Source organism: Budorcas taxicolor, chromosome 15, assembly GCF_023091745.1.
Source record: "Budorcas taxicolor isolate Tak-1 chromosome 15, Takin1.1, whole genome shotgun sequence".
Taxonomy (NCBI): domain Eukaryota; kingdom Metazoa; phylum Chordata; class Mammalia; order Artiodactyla; family Bovidae; genus Budorcas; species Budorcas taxicolor.
The window spans coordinates 31,017,395-31,032,671 of NC_068924.1; the positions used below are offsets into that span (position 1 = coordinate 31,017,395).

General features: G+C 48.4%; 1 protein-coding gene across 1 annotated transcript in view; it reads left to right on the forward strand.

Annotated features, from left to right (window-relative positions):
- The window catches only part of GRIK4 (glutamate ionotropic receptor kainate type subunit 4), a 343,900-nt gene that overhangs the window by 316,295 nt on the left and 12,328 nt on the right, over positions 1-15,277 (forward strand). The window contains exons 15-17 of the mRNA XM_052652431.1: positions 67-232; positions 1,732-1,957; positions 6,233-6,361. Of these exons, the coding sequence (XP_052508391.1) occupies positions 67-232; positions 1,732-1,957; positions 6,233-6,361 (521 nt within the window). The remainder of the gene's footprint in view (positions 1-66; positions 233-1,731; positions 1,958-6,232; positions 6,362-15,277) is intronic.

A 15,277-nucleotide genomic window follows, 5' to 3' on the forward strand; every position in this document is an offset into this window, starting at 1 on the left:
GGGATGGGGGCTAAGACTCCTGGGGGCACCCGGGCAATGATGACTTCCTGGTCTTTTCCTGCATAGGTGGGCATTCACGCTGATCATCATCTCATCCTACACGGCCAACCTGGCAGCCTTCCTGACTGTGCAGCGCATGGATGTGCCCATTGAGTCAGTGGATGACCTGGCTGACCAGACTGCCATTGAGTATGGCACGATTCACGGAGGCTCCAGCATGACCTTCTTCCAAGTAAACCCATACGGTTGCTCGCCAGCATCGGGAGCTGGGCAGGATAAAGTTGAGATGTTTGTCTGCTGGAGAGAAAAACATCTCTCCTCATCTCATCCTCCCTTTTGAACACCTAGTTTGGAGGTCCTCATGGGGCTCATTATCCCCCCTGCTCCCCAAAGTATCCCTGGAACCAGGTCCTCAGAGCATTGGGTTAATGCCAGCCTTGTTCCTGATGTTGATCATGAATGATTAGTGCTGCTTAAGATGATTTTAATGATGGAAATGTTTTCTAATTGCAATAGTTTCATATTTATTTTAATAAGCATTAGAAAAAATATGTGGTGAAGCTAAACTATACTTTTACTTCTATTACTGCATAGGATGAGGCTAAAGCATGCTTGAAATTTTTTTTTGTATGGTAAATTTTATTAGTAGTACTTAGACAAAGCAAGATTGGAGTAATACACTAATGAATGAGATGTGAGGAACTTTAGATTAAGCTGAACTGGTTTCACTGATCCTAGACTATATAGATCTCAGATGGGGGCTGTTTTGGCTTCTCTGAGTTTCCCTTGCAAGCCTCAGGAGTGGATCCTGCCACAATGCGTGTTAGCTGGCCAACCAGAGCTGGGCTAGACCCAGAAATGGTTTGTGTTGGCTTGCAAGATCTCTAGGGAAGCAGATTTCCCTGGAGTCTGTGATTGTCTAGGCAGCCTATGACCCAAGAAGTTCATTTTCACATGAAACAAGTCCAAGGCCTTCAGTTTTCTGTTCTCCGTACATGTCTCAGAGCTGCTGGCACAGGGACCATGAAGGCATAATGCAAGCATAGGGTTTGGATAATCCCCCAGAAATCTCTGTCTCCTTATTTGTACCTGAGAAGCCAGCATTGGATATGTGATTGATGGACTGGTTCAGAGTTGATAGAAAAGGGCTGGCATTCTTCCTTTGGGTGATGTCTGTTAGAAGTCCAGAATGAATCTGAGCTCGCTGCCTCCTAGAAGGAGAGTGGAGGATGCAGCCAGAATACCCATACTCACTTTGGTCAGTGTGTGGAGGTTGGCAATGGAAGACCCCTTGAGGGTGGATGAGGCAGATGCGATGATCAAACCAGCAGGCGGAGTTTGCAGCACCTTCAGATCCTGTTCCTTCTCTGTCTTTCTGTGTGTGTGTGTGTGTGTGTGTTTAGTCGCTCAGTCGTGTCCAACTCTTTGCGACCTCATGGACTTAGCCTGCCAGGCTCCTCTGTCCATGGGATTCTGCAGGCAAGAGTACTGGAGTGGGCTGCCATTCCCTTCTCCAGGGGCTGTCTTTCTGTAAAAGGTATCAGAATCACAGCCCTCTACTGCCATTGAGCAGTGGCAGCTGAGAGATGAAAGGGAACAGGTTCTTGAATGCAAGGAGGGGACTGAGTAGCGGAAGGACCAGGATTTGGGGGACCACTTGGATGCTCTCCCTTTCCAGACCGCTGTCCCCTTTCGCTACCCTCAACCTGCTTCCTTGTGTTCTTTTCTCAGAATTCCCGCTATCAGACCTACCAGCGCATGTGGAATTACATGTATTCCAAACAGCCGAGTGTGTTCGTGAAGAGCACGGAGGAGGGGATCGCCAGGGTGTTGAATTCCAACTACGCCTTCCTGCTGGAGTCCACCATGAATGAGTACTATCGGCAGCGAAACTGCAACCTCACTCAGATCGGGGGCCTGCTGGACACCAAGGGCTATGGGATTGGCATGCCAGTCGGTATGCAGGAGGGGATCAGCCTCTTCGGGGAGCTCCACCCAGGCAGGCTCAGGGCAGCTCAGACCACTGAAGGCAGCCTTCACATCAACAGCCCCTGTTTCTAGAACCAATTTCTCAGTGTCTTGAGGCGGGCATTCTCAAGGTTTTGTTTTTTTTTTTAAAGCAAACCCTCATACTTCACGTCATCAGGGATCAGTTCTCAGCCCTTAGTTATTGAAAGGTTAATTGATTAGCTTTTTTATAATTGTGTTTATTTATTTCTGGCTGTGCTGGGTCTTCAGTGCTGCTGAGGCTTTTCTGTAGTTGCGGCGAGCAGGAGCTCCTCTCTAACGTGGTGCGTGGGCTTCTCATTGCGGTGGCTTCTCTTGTCGTGAAGCAGAGACTCTAGGGCACACAGTCTCCAGTACTGCAGCAAGTGGGATCTTGCCAGATCACAGATAGGACCTGCGTCTCCTGCATTGGCAGATGGATCCTTTGCCACTGAGTCACCAGGGAAGCCCTTGTTAGTTATTAATTGCATGGTTACTAAAGGGCTCTCAGATGCCCCTGGTGGATTCTTTAGGCCTGTTGTTCTCTCCCCTTCTGCTTCCTGCTCTTTGACCATTTCTCGGCTGGCTGACATCTCTACTAGTGGCGGGAGGGAGATGGTAGGACTTGAGTGAATTAATTTTGCTATTAGTATCCATGGTGAAAGGTGTAATATGAAAGGGGACTGATGTGATTGGAGGAGATGGCTTTCAAATCATCTGTGGCTCTCATGGATCCGTCTACTCTGAGTCAGCGTAGATAGCTGAGAGTGAGCAGGAGCGCTGTGATGTAGCTCTGAGGAGGCTAGAGAAGCTTGGCTTCCAGAAAAGTATCCCAGCTATGCCTTCTGAAGGCAATGCCTGCTTTAGGCCTTCCCTCGCCGATGACTCCTTCACCAGAAGGTGAGGCGGAGCATGTTAACTGCTCACCATGGTTGTGGTGGAGGTCTGGAAATGTCTCCCAAGTGTTTCAGACACATACCCTTCCCCCAACACCATGGAGAGTCATGTGGCACAGGGCTGACTTCAGACAAGGTTGTCCTGTGCGAGGCAGCAGGGAAAGCAGCAGGGATGGAAGAAATCAGATCATGTGGGGAAATTGATATACAGTGCATGCATCTTTGCTATGATCTTGCACAACTCTTCCTCTCTCTCTTTTCTTTTTAGTTGATTTACAGTGGTGTGGTGGTTTCAGGTGTATAGCAAAGTCATTCAGTAGACATATATATTTTTCAGACTCTCTCCCTTTGCAGGTTATTAAAACATATTGAGTAGAGTTCCATGTGCTATACAGTAGGTCCTTGCTGGTTATCTATTTTATATATAGTAGTGTTACACCCCTTCTCTGGATCATTACATAACTTAGAACTCTGTAAATTACGGGGCTCACTTATATCAGTGTCTTGTGAAGAGCATGGCTTTGAGGCAGGCAGATCTGGAAATGCACCCTTCTTCCTGACTGCAGGAACTTGGACAAGTGATTTAACCTCTTGGAGTCTCAGTTATCTCATTTTAAGGGGAAAGTCACTCAGTCATGTCTGACTCTTTGCGACCCCATGGACTGTAACCTGCCAGGCTCCTCTGTCCATGGAATTCTCCAGGCAAAAATACTGGAGTGGGTTGCCATTCCCTTCTCCAAGGGATCTTCCCGACCCAGGGATCGAACCCAGGTCTCCCACATTACAGGCAGATTCTTTACTCTCTGAGCCACCAGGGAAGCCCATCTCATTTTAAAACCAGGTTTCTAATACCTAACTCAAAGGGTTATTTTGAAGGTTAAACCTAATCATCTGGTCTCACCATGGTATCTCATCACACTTAGCTTGTTTGGGGGAACATCAGGCCCTCCCCATCTTTTCCATCATTCCCTCTGTTACTTGATCAAAGCAGATGACTTCTTAAAGACTGCCCAGAAACCAAGCCCAGGAACATAGGCAGTAACACGATTCAACTCTTGAACCCTGTAATTTCTGACACTAGTAGTTCTATAACCCAGAAGCCTCACTCAGGGCACCTGCCTGCTCTCCACTTAGCATCATATTTCATGGAGTCCATTAATATTACAGATCATGGGCCCCTTTGAGAAATTTACTGGTTGACATTTTGTTTCAAGATGGTGGAGTGAGCCACAAAATGAACCTAAGTTGCACCTTGATAATACTCTAGCAGTTTAACATATTTAACTGAAATGTCAAGTGTTTCAAAAGTTTTCATAGAGGAAAAACCTATAGAGAGTTGACACGAAGCTGACTGACTAGAAATTCTCGTCGATAACCAATGAAAAGGGGAGGGAAATGCATTGGTTCTGTGTCTGAAGTTACTTTAGTCTTATCCCACCTGCAAGGTAGATGTGGTCCTTCCCATCCTAGAGGATAGAACCGAGATTCAGGGTTGATAAGTTACTTGTCCAAGGTCACAGAATAGGTGGAGAGAGAAACTGGGCTTGAGCCTAGGGTGCCTGTCTCAAATCTAACATTTTGCCTCCCAGACCGTGTGGACAAAAGGGTACCCAGCTCGACAGAACAGGATAGATGGGGAGGGTGAACTATGAGCTAGCCCAGGTTGTCAGGCTGGGAAGAGCACTGCAGAGTCAATTGGTAAGACAGAATTTAGGTCCTAAAGACAAGCATGTGTGTCCTTCTTAAGTGAGAGGTAAGGGCATAAACAAATAAGCACTGTGATTGGACCCAGGAAAATTAAGGGAAACGGAACAAGGAATGAGATGGGTAAGTAGTTTAGGAGCTAAGTAGGCAAACATGGAGTAAGCAGAATAATCCTTTGCTGGGGCCCTTGGTGTGCTATAGAGATTGGGCTGAAGAAGCCTTGAAAACTGCTCGAAATGCCTTGTCGGGTGGATACTTGCTTCTAAACCTGGAATGTTCATTAGTCTCACCATCTAACACCATCTGTTAGTTCAAGTAGCCATTCACTTCAGATGTGTGTTAAGTACCTGCTATATGTGAGGTGCTGTTGACATTCACCCAGTTTGCGTTCAGTGCTGCAGGCTTGCGGTTTGAATGCCCAAGCATAGTTGTAGCTATAGCAGGGAAGTTTCTATCTATGGAGTCATGGGCTGTTAGAATCCTAAGAGATCTGGGAACTGATCTGATTCCATGGCCCAGCGGCCCGGCACTACCTTGGAGCTTGTTAGAAATGCACTCTCAGCCGCCACCCCAGACCCACTGAATCAGAGTCTGCGGGCCTCAAATCCCCAGGGGATTCCAATGTGCATGAAAGTTTGAGCACAGGCATCTGTTTGTTCCAGCTCCTGCCTGTATTCTTCACCAGAGCCCTTTCCCCCAGACCATCTGTCCACAGCAGGCCTTCACAGAGTTTAGGCAAGAACCTGGGTAGCTTAGTTGCTTTCCAGACTCTTGGCAGCTTTTTCTTAATGATTTCAGACCTCAGCCTGGGCTGGGACATCGAGCTTTCCATGGTTTCGTTTAAGCCTATTTCTGTGATTAAATCTGAATTCCAGGACCAGAGCTCCTTGACGGTATTCCATTTGAAAATTAAAAAAAGAATTGCACTCAACTAAACCTTCGGTTTGAGGAGGTGAGGGGAGCGATGTAGACAGGGTGGTGGACAAAGTCAGGGTTCTGGGGCACCCAGTGGGCAGCTGTGAGGGTCGGGGATGCCCCAGATGGGTTCTCCATGCAGATAGAGCCACCCCTCTCTCTGGGTGGCTTTTCTCTTGTTGGTGGCTGCTCCTGGTAAACAGTTGTTGGGTGTAATGTAGTGAGAGTTACAAATGGCAGAGAAACTAATTTAAATACAGTAGAGATTAGGCAGCTGATGGGCAGCAAGGTCTGTGTCGCAGAAGGTGTCCCTCCGTGGCCTCCCGGAGGCAGGCAGATGGGGAGCTTTGGCAGCCAGTTCCCCGCATGCTGGCGGGTTCACCCAGGTAGAACGCAGTGGCACGTGGATGGGGAGGTGGGAGGCGCCGCTGTCTGTCACTTGACCCACAGTGGGGTCTTGGCCATGGGCTGGGCGTGCCAGTCAGCGTGGAGAGAAGGGAAGTAGAAATACCTGGTGCCCCACTTGGAGCCAGAACGCAGTTCTCTCCATGGAGAGTCCCAGCCTGAGCACTGTGGAGAGCTGTGCTCCTGCGGGGACCCCACCCCCGCCCCTCCTGTGCTTCATGGGCAGGTGGTGGGGGGTGGCAGGGAGGTTGAGACCTGGCCGGGGAGCAGAGAGATGCAGACGGGGCTCTCACGTCCTGTGTTTCGGGCTCTCCTGTGACCCCCAGGCTCCGTCTTTCGGGATGAGTTTGATCTGGCCATTCTCCAGCTGCAGGAGAACAACCGCCTGGAAATCCTGAAGCGCAAGTGGTGGGAAGGGGGCAAGTGCCCCAAGGAGGAGGACCACAGAGCCAAAGGTAAGGGCGGCCGGGGCCCCCTCCTGCCTGGGAGACCAGAGCTGCTTGTCTCTGGCTTCCGAATCCCAGGTCATTACAGGTTGAAAACAAGCCTCGAAAGGAGCCCAGGGCCAGGCTGGGATCGGCTAGAGTCAGCCCTGTCCCCAGGTCTTGGCTCCCTGTAGGGTATCCACTCCCGCCCGCTCCCAAGTCCTACAGATGCTAACCCTGCCACGTCTCTAGAGTCCAGTCACTTCTGCGCCAGCACCACCTCTTCCACTGTGGCCTATGTCCCTGGCACCCCACAACCGCATGATTACAACAGCCTGGCTTCTTTTTCCCATTTTTGCCCTTCTTCAGTGTTCTCTCTGGGGCTTCCCAGTGGCGCTAGTGGTAAAGAACCCACCTGCCAGTGCAGGTTAGATGTAAGAGACTCAGGTTCAATCCTTGGGTCAGGAAGATCCCCTGGAGGAGGGCATGGCAACCCCCTCCAGTATTCTTGCCTGGAGAATCCCATGGACAGAGGAGCCTGGGGGCTGCAGTCCACAGCGTCACAGAGTCAGACACAACTGAAGCCACTCCGCACTCACACACACAGTGTTCTCTCCACCAGGAGCCTTAAAAAGGTAATTCTTTTTAAGACGCACATAAGATTGCAGCCTTGGGGATTTCCCTGGCGATTGAATGGTTAAGACTCTGCCCCTTCACTGCAAGGAGTGTGAGTTCGATCCCTGGTCAAGGAAGTTCCTCATGCTGTGAGGTGCAGCCAAAGGGGAAGAAAAGAGATTGCAGCTTTGGCCTAGACAAACCTTCCAATGGTTCCCATCTCACTCAGAATAAAACTCAAGCTTTCTATGACTCCCGACCCTACCTGATCTCTTCCCTCATTTTCTTCCTGCTCCCAAAGCCTGCTCCTTCAGAAGCTCCCTCAGAGGGGCCATCAAGTCCCCACCCTGCACACCTCTCCCCTTCCTCTTAACTGCTTTATTTCTCTCTTCAGACTTCGTCACTACCTGATATTATTATTTTCTATTAATCTGTTTACTTTCTGCCTCTTCTAGAACATAAGTTCCATGAGGGCAGAGTTTGTCTTCCTCACAGGGCTGTCCACTGGGCCTGGCACATGGATATTGTATTGAATGAATGAATGAATGTTAAATCCAGCTGGATAGAGAGCAGGCACTGACTGCCGTGAGGTTGAGGAGGGGCTTCCCCTGTGGCTCAGTGGTCAAAAATCTGCCTGCAGGTGTCACAGGAGACATGAGTTCAATCCCTGGGTCAGGAAGATCCCCTGGAAGATGGCAACCCACTCCAGTGTTCTTGCCTGGAGAATCCCTTGGACAGAGGAGCCTGGCAGGCTACAGTCCATAGGGTTGCAAATAGTTAGACATGACTGAAACCACTTAGCACGCATGCATGAGGGTCCTGAACACGTAGCATTTTCTGTCGGGGGAATATACACCCTGGCTTACTCAGGACAATCTCGGACTACATATCTGCTGTAGATCAGTTAAGGCCTGTTAGTTATTTTTAGAATGCCCTTTCATTTTCCAAATGTCCTGGTTTGAGCAATAAATCATCTGGTCACCCCAGTGATCTACTGCAGCCTTGCTAAAATATGCAGCGAGTTTACCTATACACACTGTCCCCCGGAGAGGCAGCAGAGGAATAAAATGGATGATCCCTGTACTTCCCCTCTTGGCTCGGCGTGAGTGATTATCCAGGATGAGACAGTGAGGGAGTGACTTTGTGTTCCTAAGTGTCTCCGTGTGCGTCTCGATCCTGCAAGGAGAAGGCTCAGGAATACAGGGGCAGCCCTTAGTCATTTAGAATATCGTCTTTTTCTTGCAGCATGCAGGTTCTTAGTTCCCTGACCAGGGATCAAACCTGTGTCCCCTGCAGTGGACACATGGAATCATAACCACTGGACCACTAGGGAAGTCCTGATCTGGAGTAATTTAAAATAGAAACAGAGAGGTGGACCTGGGACCCAGAGTGAAACAGGAGAAATGTCCAGGTTTCCGGCACCCTAAAGCCCTTGATCCTCCTCCAGCGCTCTCCCTCCCACAGTGGGTTGGGTGCCTTCTGTGGCTTTGGGTTGTGCACTCAACATGCTGCGTTGCAACTGTTGGTGTCCGCTACCTGGTCAATGGCATCGTAGAGTGGCCCTGTCTCCGCTGCTCTACGTCCCTGGCCTCCCCTGCAGAGACTGACGCATAATAGGCACTCGGTGAAAGTGTGTGGGATGTGTGTTTAAAGCCACTGACTGACAGATGTCAGAAGACACCACTTCCGGTCCCCCTGGCCACACTAATGTGTTGAATGACACTGCTGTGATGGTTTCCTGGGCAGCCTTCATGCCCAGAGCTCTCCACTCTGTAGAGTTGTTCCTGACTCTGACAGCTGACATACGTGGGGATGCGGGGAGGCTGTGGATGAGGGAGACTGATCAAAACAGGGGTGGCCAAGAGCAAGGGCTCAGAGAGCTGCAGGGACCCCACCAGCTCTGGCTGCTCCAAGCCTCCCTCCTCTTCTCCTTCTCACTGGTGATGAGGTCCCCCGCTTTCCTTCCCTTTGTAAACCTGATCCTATTTGATTTTCTGAAGCCTGGTTCCCCTCGAGACTCACTATTGAGTTATCCCAACTCTCCAGTTTCCCCTTTCATCCCTGACCGCTAAACCCAGCCCCTGCCCTTGCCCTTTGTTTGCTTAGTATTTGTGTTTATTTTCACCGGTAATCTATAGAGGAACATTTGGAGGGCAGCAGATTAGCAAGGACTTAGTGATGACTCAGGAGCTGGGACCTTATGGTTTTCATTCAGGGACCTCAATTTAGATCATCTCTGTCCCATTCACGATTTCACCCAGAGTCCAGTGGAATCCCCCCACCCCCCAAGAATGGAGCTTATCAAACTTTTGCCCCCCTGCACACCCGCTTGTTCTGCCGACAGCCACGATGTTGGTTCTCTCCCCTGAAGCAGTGTGCACAGGGCTCAAAATCATGAATAGTGGGTCAAGTGGACTCTGCTCCATAGATGGCCTTGTTACTTACACTGTAAAAAGTCTTTAAGCCTTAGTTTCCTTCTCTGGAAAACAGAGCTAAAAATAATAATGACCCTTCTTGGGCTATTGCAGAGATCGAATGAGATAAATCATGTTAAATGCTTAGCAGGGCACCTGGTTCAAAAGAAATGAGAAGTGATTTTATTCTAAATTTTTTATCTAAATAAGCAACTGAGGTCTGAATAGTGTCCACAAGTGCATCTGTCCACCCTGTATTCCTCCAGGCTACATAGCTCTTCTTCAACACATAGGACATTAGTTTTCTGTTAATAGTTGTTCCCTATGGACTGTGAAAACCTTAAGGACAGGGTCTGTGTCATATGTATTTTTCTATCCCAGTGACCAGCATATCATTTGACATTTCACCAGTACTTGATGCAAGGAATGGAAAGGAATGAATGAATCAGCCATCATCTCAAGGACCTACAGACTGGTCCTACTTCCTAAGTCTGTTTTCCTCCAGACAGCCCTGGCATCCAGGCAGTGGATGGAAATTGTTTACAGAGACCCCACTGCCTCCTTGACCTCGGGCATGGGGTAGCTCGTCTCGGCCACCGCTCCTGACCTTGGTGTGGTATAGCTTATGCCAGCAAATTTGGAAAACTCAGCAGTGGCCACAAGACTGGAAAAGGTCAGTTTTCATTTCAATCCCAAAGAAAGGCAATGCCAAAGAATGCTCAAACTACCACACAATTGCACTCATCTCACACGCTAGTAAAATAATGCTCAAAATTCTCCAAGCCAGGCTTCAGCAATACGTGAACTGTGAACTTCCAGATGTTCAAGCTGGTTTTAGAAAAGGCAGAGGAACCAGAGATCAAATTGCCAACATCCGCTGGATCATCGAAAAAGCAAGAGAGTTCCAGAAAGACATCGATTTCTGTTTTATTGACTATGCCAAAGCCTTTGACTGTGCGGATCACAATAAACTGTGGAAAATTCTTCAAGAGATGGGAATACCAGACCACCTGACTTGCCTCTTGAGAAACCTATATGCAGGTCAGGAAGCAACAGTTAGAACTCGACATGGAACAACAGACTGGTTCCAAATAGGAAAAGGAGTAAATCAAGGCTGTATATTGTCACTCTGCTTATTTAACTTACATGCAGAGTACATCATGAGAAACTCTGGGCTGGAAGAAGCACAAGCTGGGATCAAGATTGCTGGGAGAACTATCAATAACCTCAGATATGCAGATGACACCACCCTTATGACAGAAAGTGAAGAGGAACTAAAGAGTCTCTTGATGAAAGTGAAAGAAGAGAGTGGAAAAGCTGGCTTAAAGTTCAACATTCAGAAAACCAAGATCATGGCATCTGGTCCCAACACTTCATGGGAAATAGATGGGGAAACAGTGGAAACAGTGTCAGACTTTATTTTTTTGGGCTCCAGAATCACTGCAGATGGTGATTGCAGCCATGAAATTAAAAGACACTTACTCCTTGGAAGGAAAGTTATGACCAACCTAGATAGCATATTCAAAAGCAGAGACATTACTTTGCCGACTAAGGTCTGCCTAGTCAAGGCTATTGTTTTTCCAGTGGTCATGTATGGATGCGAGAGTTGGACTGTGAAGAAGGCTGAGCACCGAAGAATTGATGCTTTTGAACTGTGGTGTTGGAGAAGACTCTTGAGAGTCCCTTGGACTGCAAGGAGATCCAACCAGTCCATTCTAAAGGAGATCAGTCCTGGGTGTTCATTGGAAGGACTGATGCTGAAGCTGAAACTCCAATACTTTGGCCACCTCATGCGAAGAGTTGACTCACTGGAAAAGACCCTGATGCTGGGAGGGATTGCAGGTAGGAGGAGAAGGGGACGACAGAGGATGAGATGGCTGGATGGCATCACCGACTCAATGGACATGGGTTTGGGTAGACTCTGGGAGTTGATGATGGACAGGGAGGTCTGGCATGTTGTGATTCATGGGGTCGCAAAGAGTCAGACACAACTGAGCGACTGAACCGAACTGAGCACCGCCTCCAAAAAACAGTGGCTGTGTATCAGGCACTGTGCTGGGCTCTGAAAGTGTGAAAAGCAATGAGACGTGGCCCTGCCCTCAAGAGGCTTAGCACCTAGAGAGAGGCGCAGATCATCACTGTAACAGTCACGATGCTGAGATGCTTTCATAGAGCTGGACAGAAAGTATTATGAAGTCCCAGGGCAATACTTCTGAGCAATATTCAGGGAAGGTTTACAGAGACAGGGGGCCTGGACCATGAAACATCCATTAGGAGTCACAGCTCTATTTGTTCATCTTCATTTTATTTATTTACTTGGCTCTGCTGGGCCTTCACTGCTGCACAGGCTTTTCTCTATTGTTGTGAGTGGGCTTCTCATTGCAGTGGCCTCTCTTGGTGCAGAGCACAGGCTCCGGGGCACATGGGCGTCAGTAGTTGCGGCTCCTGGGCTCTGGAGCGCAGGCTCGATAGGGATTGAACCTGAGTTACCTGCATTCGTAGGCAGATTCTTTACCACTGAGCCACCTGGGAAGCCCCAGGAAGTCACAGCTTTAGGAATATTATGGAGCACAGCTGTCACACTCAGAAATTGGATTCAAAATGCAGGGTGAGGTTGGAGTTAAGAGGACATTGAAAAGTGGGTGAAGGCATGTGGACAGCAGACCAGTGTCCCATGGAAGAAACAAACAGCAGAGGGGAATGCGCATGGACTTTTGGGGGTTCTGGGGACACAGTCACAAATGTCTCAAGCAGCCCAACATGTTTGGAATATCCTTAAAGTCTTCTGTTTTGTCCTAAAAACACATGTGAATTTTGCATCTGACAGCTGAATATGGGCATGTTTATGTAATGGAAAAACCCTTTTCTGGCCTAAACCCTGGGTAAAATTGTGTCCTAGGAAGATGTCCTAGGAACACCCCAGAGTTCTGCATGCACCTTGGCACACTGTGAGCATACTGGACTGACTTGGTGACATTGGTGGCAGACCTCAAAGGTTCTGGCATGAGATGTGGCATCAAGAAAGCAGGTGTTGTGGATGGAGCTCTGAGCTGTCAGTGGCATTCATGGTCCCAGGGGACAGTCATTGCCTTGGGAGGAATAGAGAGGAGATACTGCCTTTAAGTTCTAAAAGAAGTTGTTCCAACTCAGCAGACACAATGTTCTTAGAAGTCAAGGTGTTTGATTTGCTAAAAAGTATTTTGGAATACAGAAGGCCAGTACCTGAAAAGAAGCTTGGTGTAAAGCTGACACTGGAACTTCAAAGACCCAGGCAACCCAGTCTGCAAACCAGATAAAAAGATGCCCTCCTGAGAAGGGAGTTTCTGAGCAGGAAAGGATGTGTTAGAATTTGGAGGGTCCCTGAGAAGGAGCCTGGTGCCCAGCTGAGAGGTGGAGAGTGCCAGAGAGAACTCTGGATTTGTTGGGAATCCCTAGAGGCAAAGAGATTTTTGCTTCCTTCCAGAGTTTGGCAGACCCCAGAAATATGTGTCATGCTGCATGGAGTGGAGGGCGTGAGAGATGGCACGTGGGCACCAGGGGCAGAGAGGTCGCAGGGACAGGCCTGCATTTTCCAGGGTCCCAGACAAGGACATTGGAAATCTAGGTCGAATCCAGCATTAGGACAGGACACCTAACTCCATCCCCATGACAGAATCTCCTTGCCAACCTCAGACCTGAAATATATCCAGGAGTGAAAGGGGAACAGAGATAACACTGTATTTAACTGAATGTAAACCTGAAATTTCAGAAAAGGCAATGGCACCCCACCCCAGTACTCTTGCCTGGAAAATCCCATGGGCGGAGGAGCCTTGTAGGCTGCAGTCCATGGGGTCACAAAGAGTTGGACACGACTGAAGCGACACAGCAGCAGCAGCAAACCTGAAATTTAAACATAAAGAAATCTCTGTGTTTTGGCAATCAGGTGAAAATAGGAGCCTGAGGTAGACATTTGGTACTTTTATAGGAAAATTAAGTTGTCGTTTTTGCAGCGTGGTTGGCTTGGGATATTCTTCCCCATTCCACAGAGGTTTTAAGAAGACTGTCTGACAGCAGAGCTCAGAATGGATGGAGGAGAGAGACAGGGAAAGCAGGCTCCCAGGGAAGATGGAAAGAAGTGAGCAGGAGGCTTCTCCCCACTCTGCAGTTGGGGGACTGAATGTTCCCTGGCACAGAGAAGAGAACTGAGCAGATGAAGAGGGAAAATAAACAGTGGAAGTCATCCTTGCCCAGGTCTCATGTGCTTCAGAAGATGCTCAGGTTCTATCAACCAGCTGATGCTATCTTGCCTCCTTTCAGTCATCCTTGGGTGCAAGATGGGGAGCCATATTAATCACCAATGTGGTCCAAGAAGGGGCTGTGTGGGAGATGCTGTGCAAATCAGCTTAAGAGCCGGGGCTTTGGTTCCCAGCCCAGCCACAGCAGCTGGTGCCAGTTTAACGCAGTGACCCCATTTCTGCCATGGCTGAAACTCAAGCAGACATTACTCAGAGAGGCTGAAAGGCTTTCTGGCTGAGCAAAAGTCCACGTGACCTCTGCAAGCCAGGCCAGAGGCACTAACCTGGAAGGACCGGAGCCACTGCTTGGTTTGTGTGTGACAAATTAGCCATCAGACTTCCAGGATATAACTCACTGCTTGATAGACCTCCCCTCTCCTGTGGCAGAAGAACAGGAGCCAGCATGGCCTGGAAGCGCTCTTCCTTGAAGTCTTTCATGGGGGCCAGGAATGGAGCCGCAGGATCATGTTTTTTCTTGAGTCTCAAATTGAACAAAGGGCAGTCCTTTCCATTTACTTTCCAAAGCAGCTCCTAGGAGATCTTTCTTTTATTGATTGGAATCCCTTGGCTTCCACATGGACCTAAAGGAAGGAGGAGAAGATGAAGCAGAATGAGAGGGATGGAGGTGGAGGGAACTATGAAGGGGGTCCTTATCTCACAGACCTCTGAAGCTGAGAGTGACATCAATTAGGATGTTTCAGACAATGCATGGTGCCTGGCATAATCCTTTTCTACTGTGTTATCCTATTAAAATGTGATACATTTTAAAGAAAAGGATCTGATGCTGCCCCACTTCTAATCCAATATTATAGCTCCAGCATCGCTGCCAAATTCCAGAGAAGAATCCTAACATTGGGCTGATGCCACCAATCTGAGTTTTTTGTTTTTTGTTTTTTTTTGCCAGGTCTTCCTTGGCTCTGATGAGAACCACAACATTATCCCTTGGCTTCATCTATCCCCATTTCTTTCCCTGCCTGTAACTCAGTGACCAGCTCCCTGCATACACAGCTGAAAAACACAGATCATGTGAAGGACAGGAGCATTACAAAAAGAAGCAGGCTTCATTCCAAGCTGTTTCATTTTCTTCTGCCTTGTCTTTTCAAAAACACTCATTTTATTTATTTTCTCACTCAACTCCTATATAAAGAAATATCGCTAGCCACTCATAGGGGCCGACATCCCCGTTCAAGGGGATTGTATTACCAAAGGCTTTGCAGAGCAATCGCCAGACAAAAAGGTAGTCGGTGAATTCCAAGGAAATTAAATACTTTTATCTTGAAAAACACAAGCTCACAATCAGGCTTCAAAGGAACGTAAATACAACACCGGGCTGTGAAAATCAGGATCCCCTTTCAAGGATGGAATAGAGGCCAGTGGCATTGACTCACAAAATCCTAAGAGAGCAGGAAGTTTGCTGTCTGGCATGGCGGGAATGAAAGTGTGAGACATCTTAGCAAGAGTGGGGGTGAGTGATGAGAGGGGTGGGGGGAATTGTGGGGACACTTTCCCTTCTCTTTCTTCCCTGGGGGCCCAGCTCTATTATGGTGGCTCTCTAGTTTCTCTGGAGAGAGCCAAGACTGGAAACCTGAATATGGGAGTTTAGATAGTGTCTCAAAGTGATGCTTGCAGAGAAAGCCTCTTCC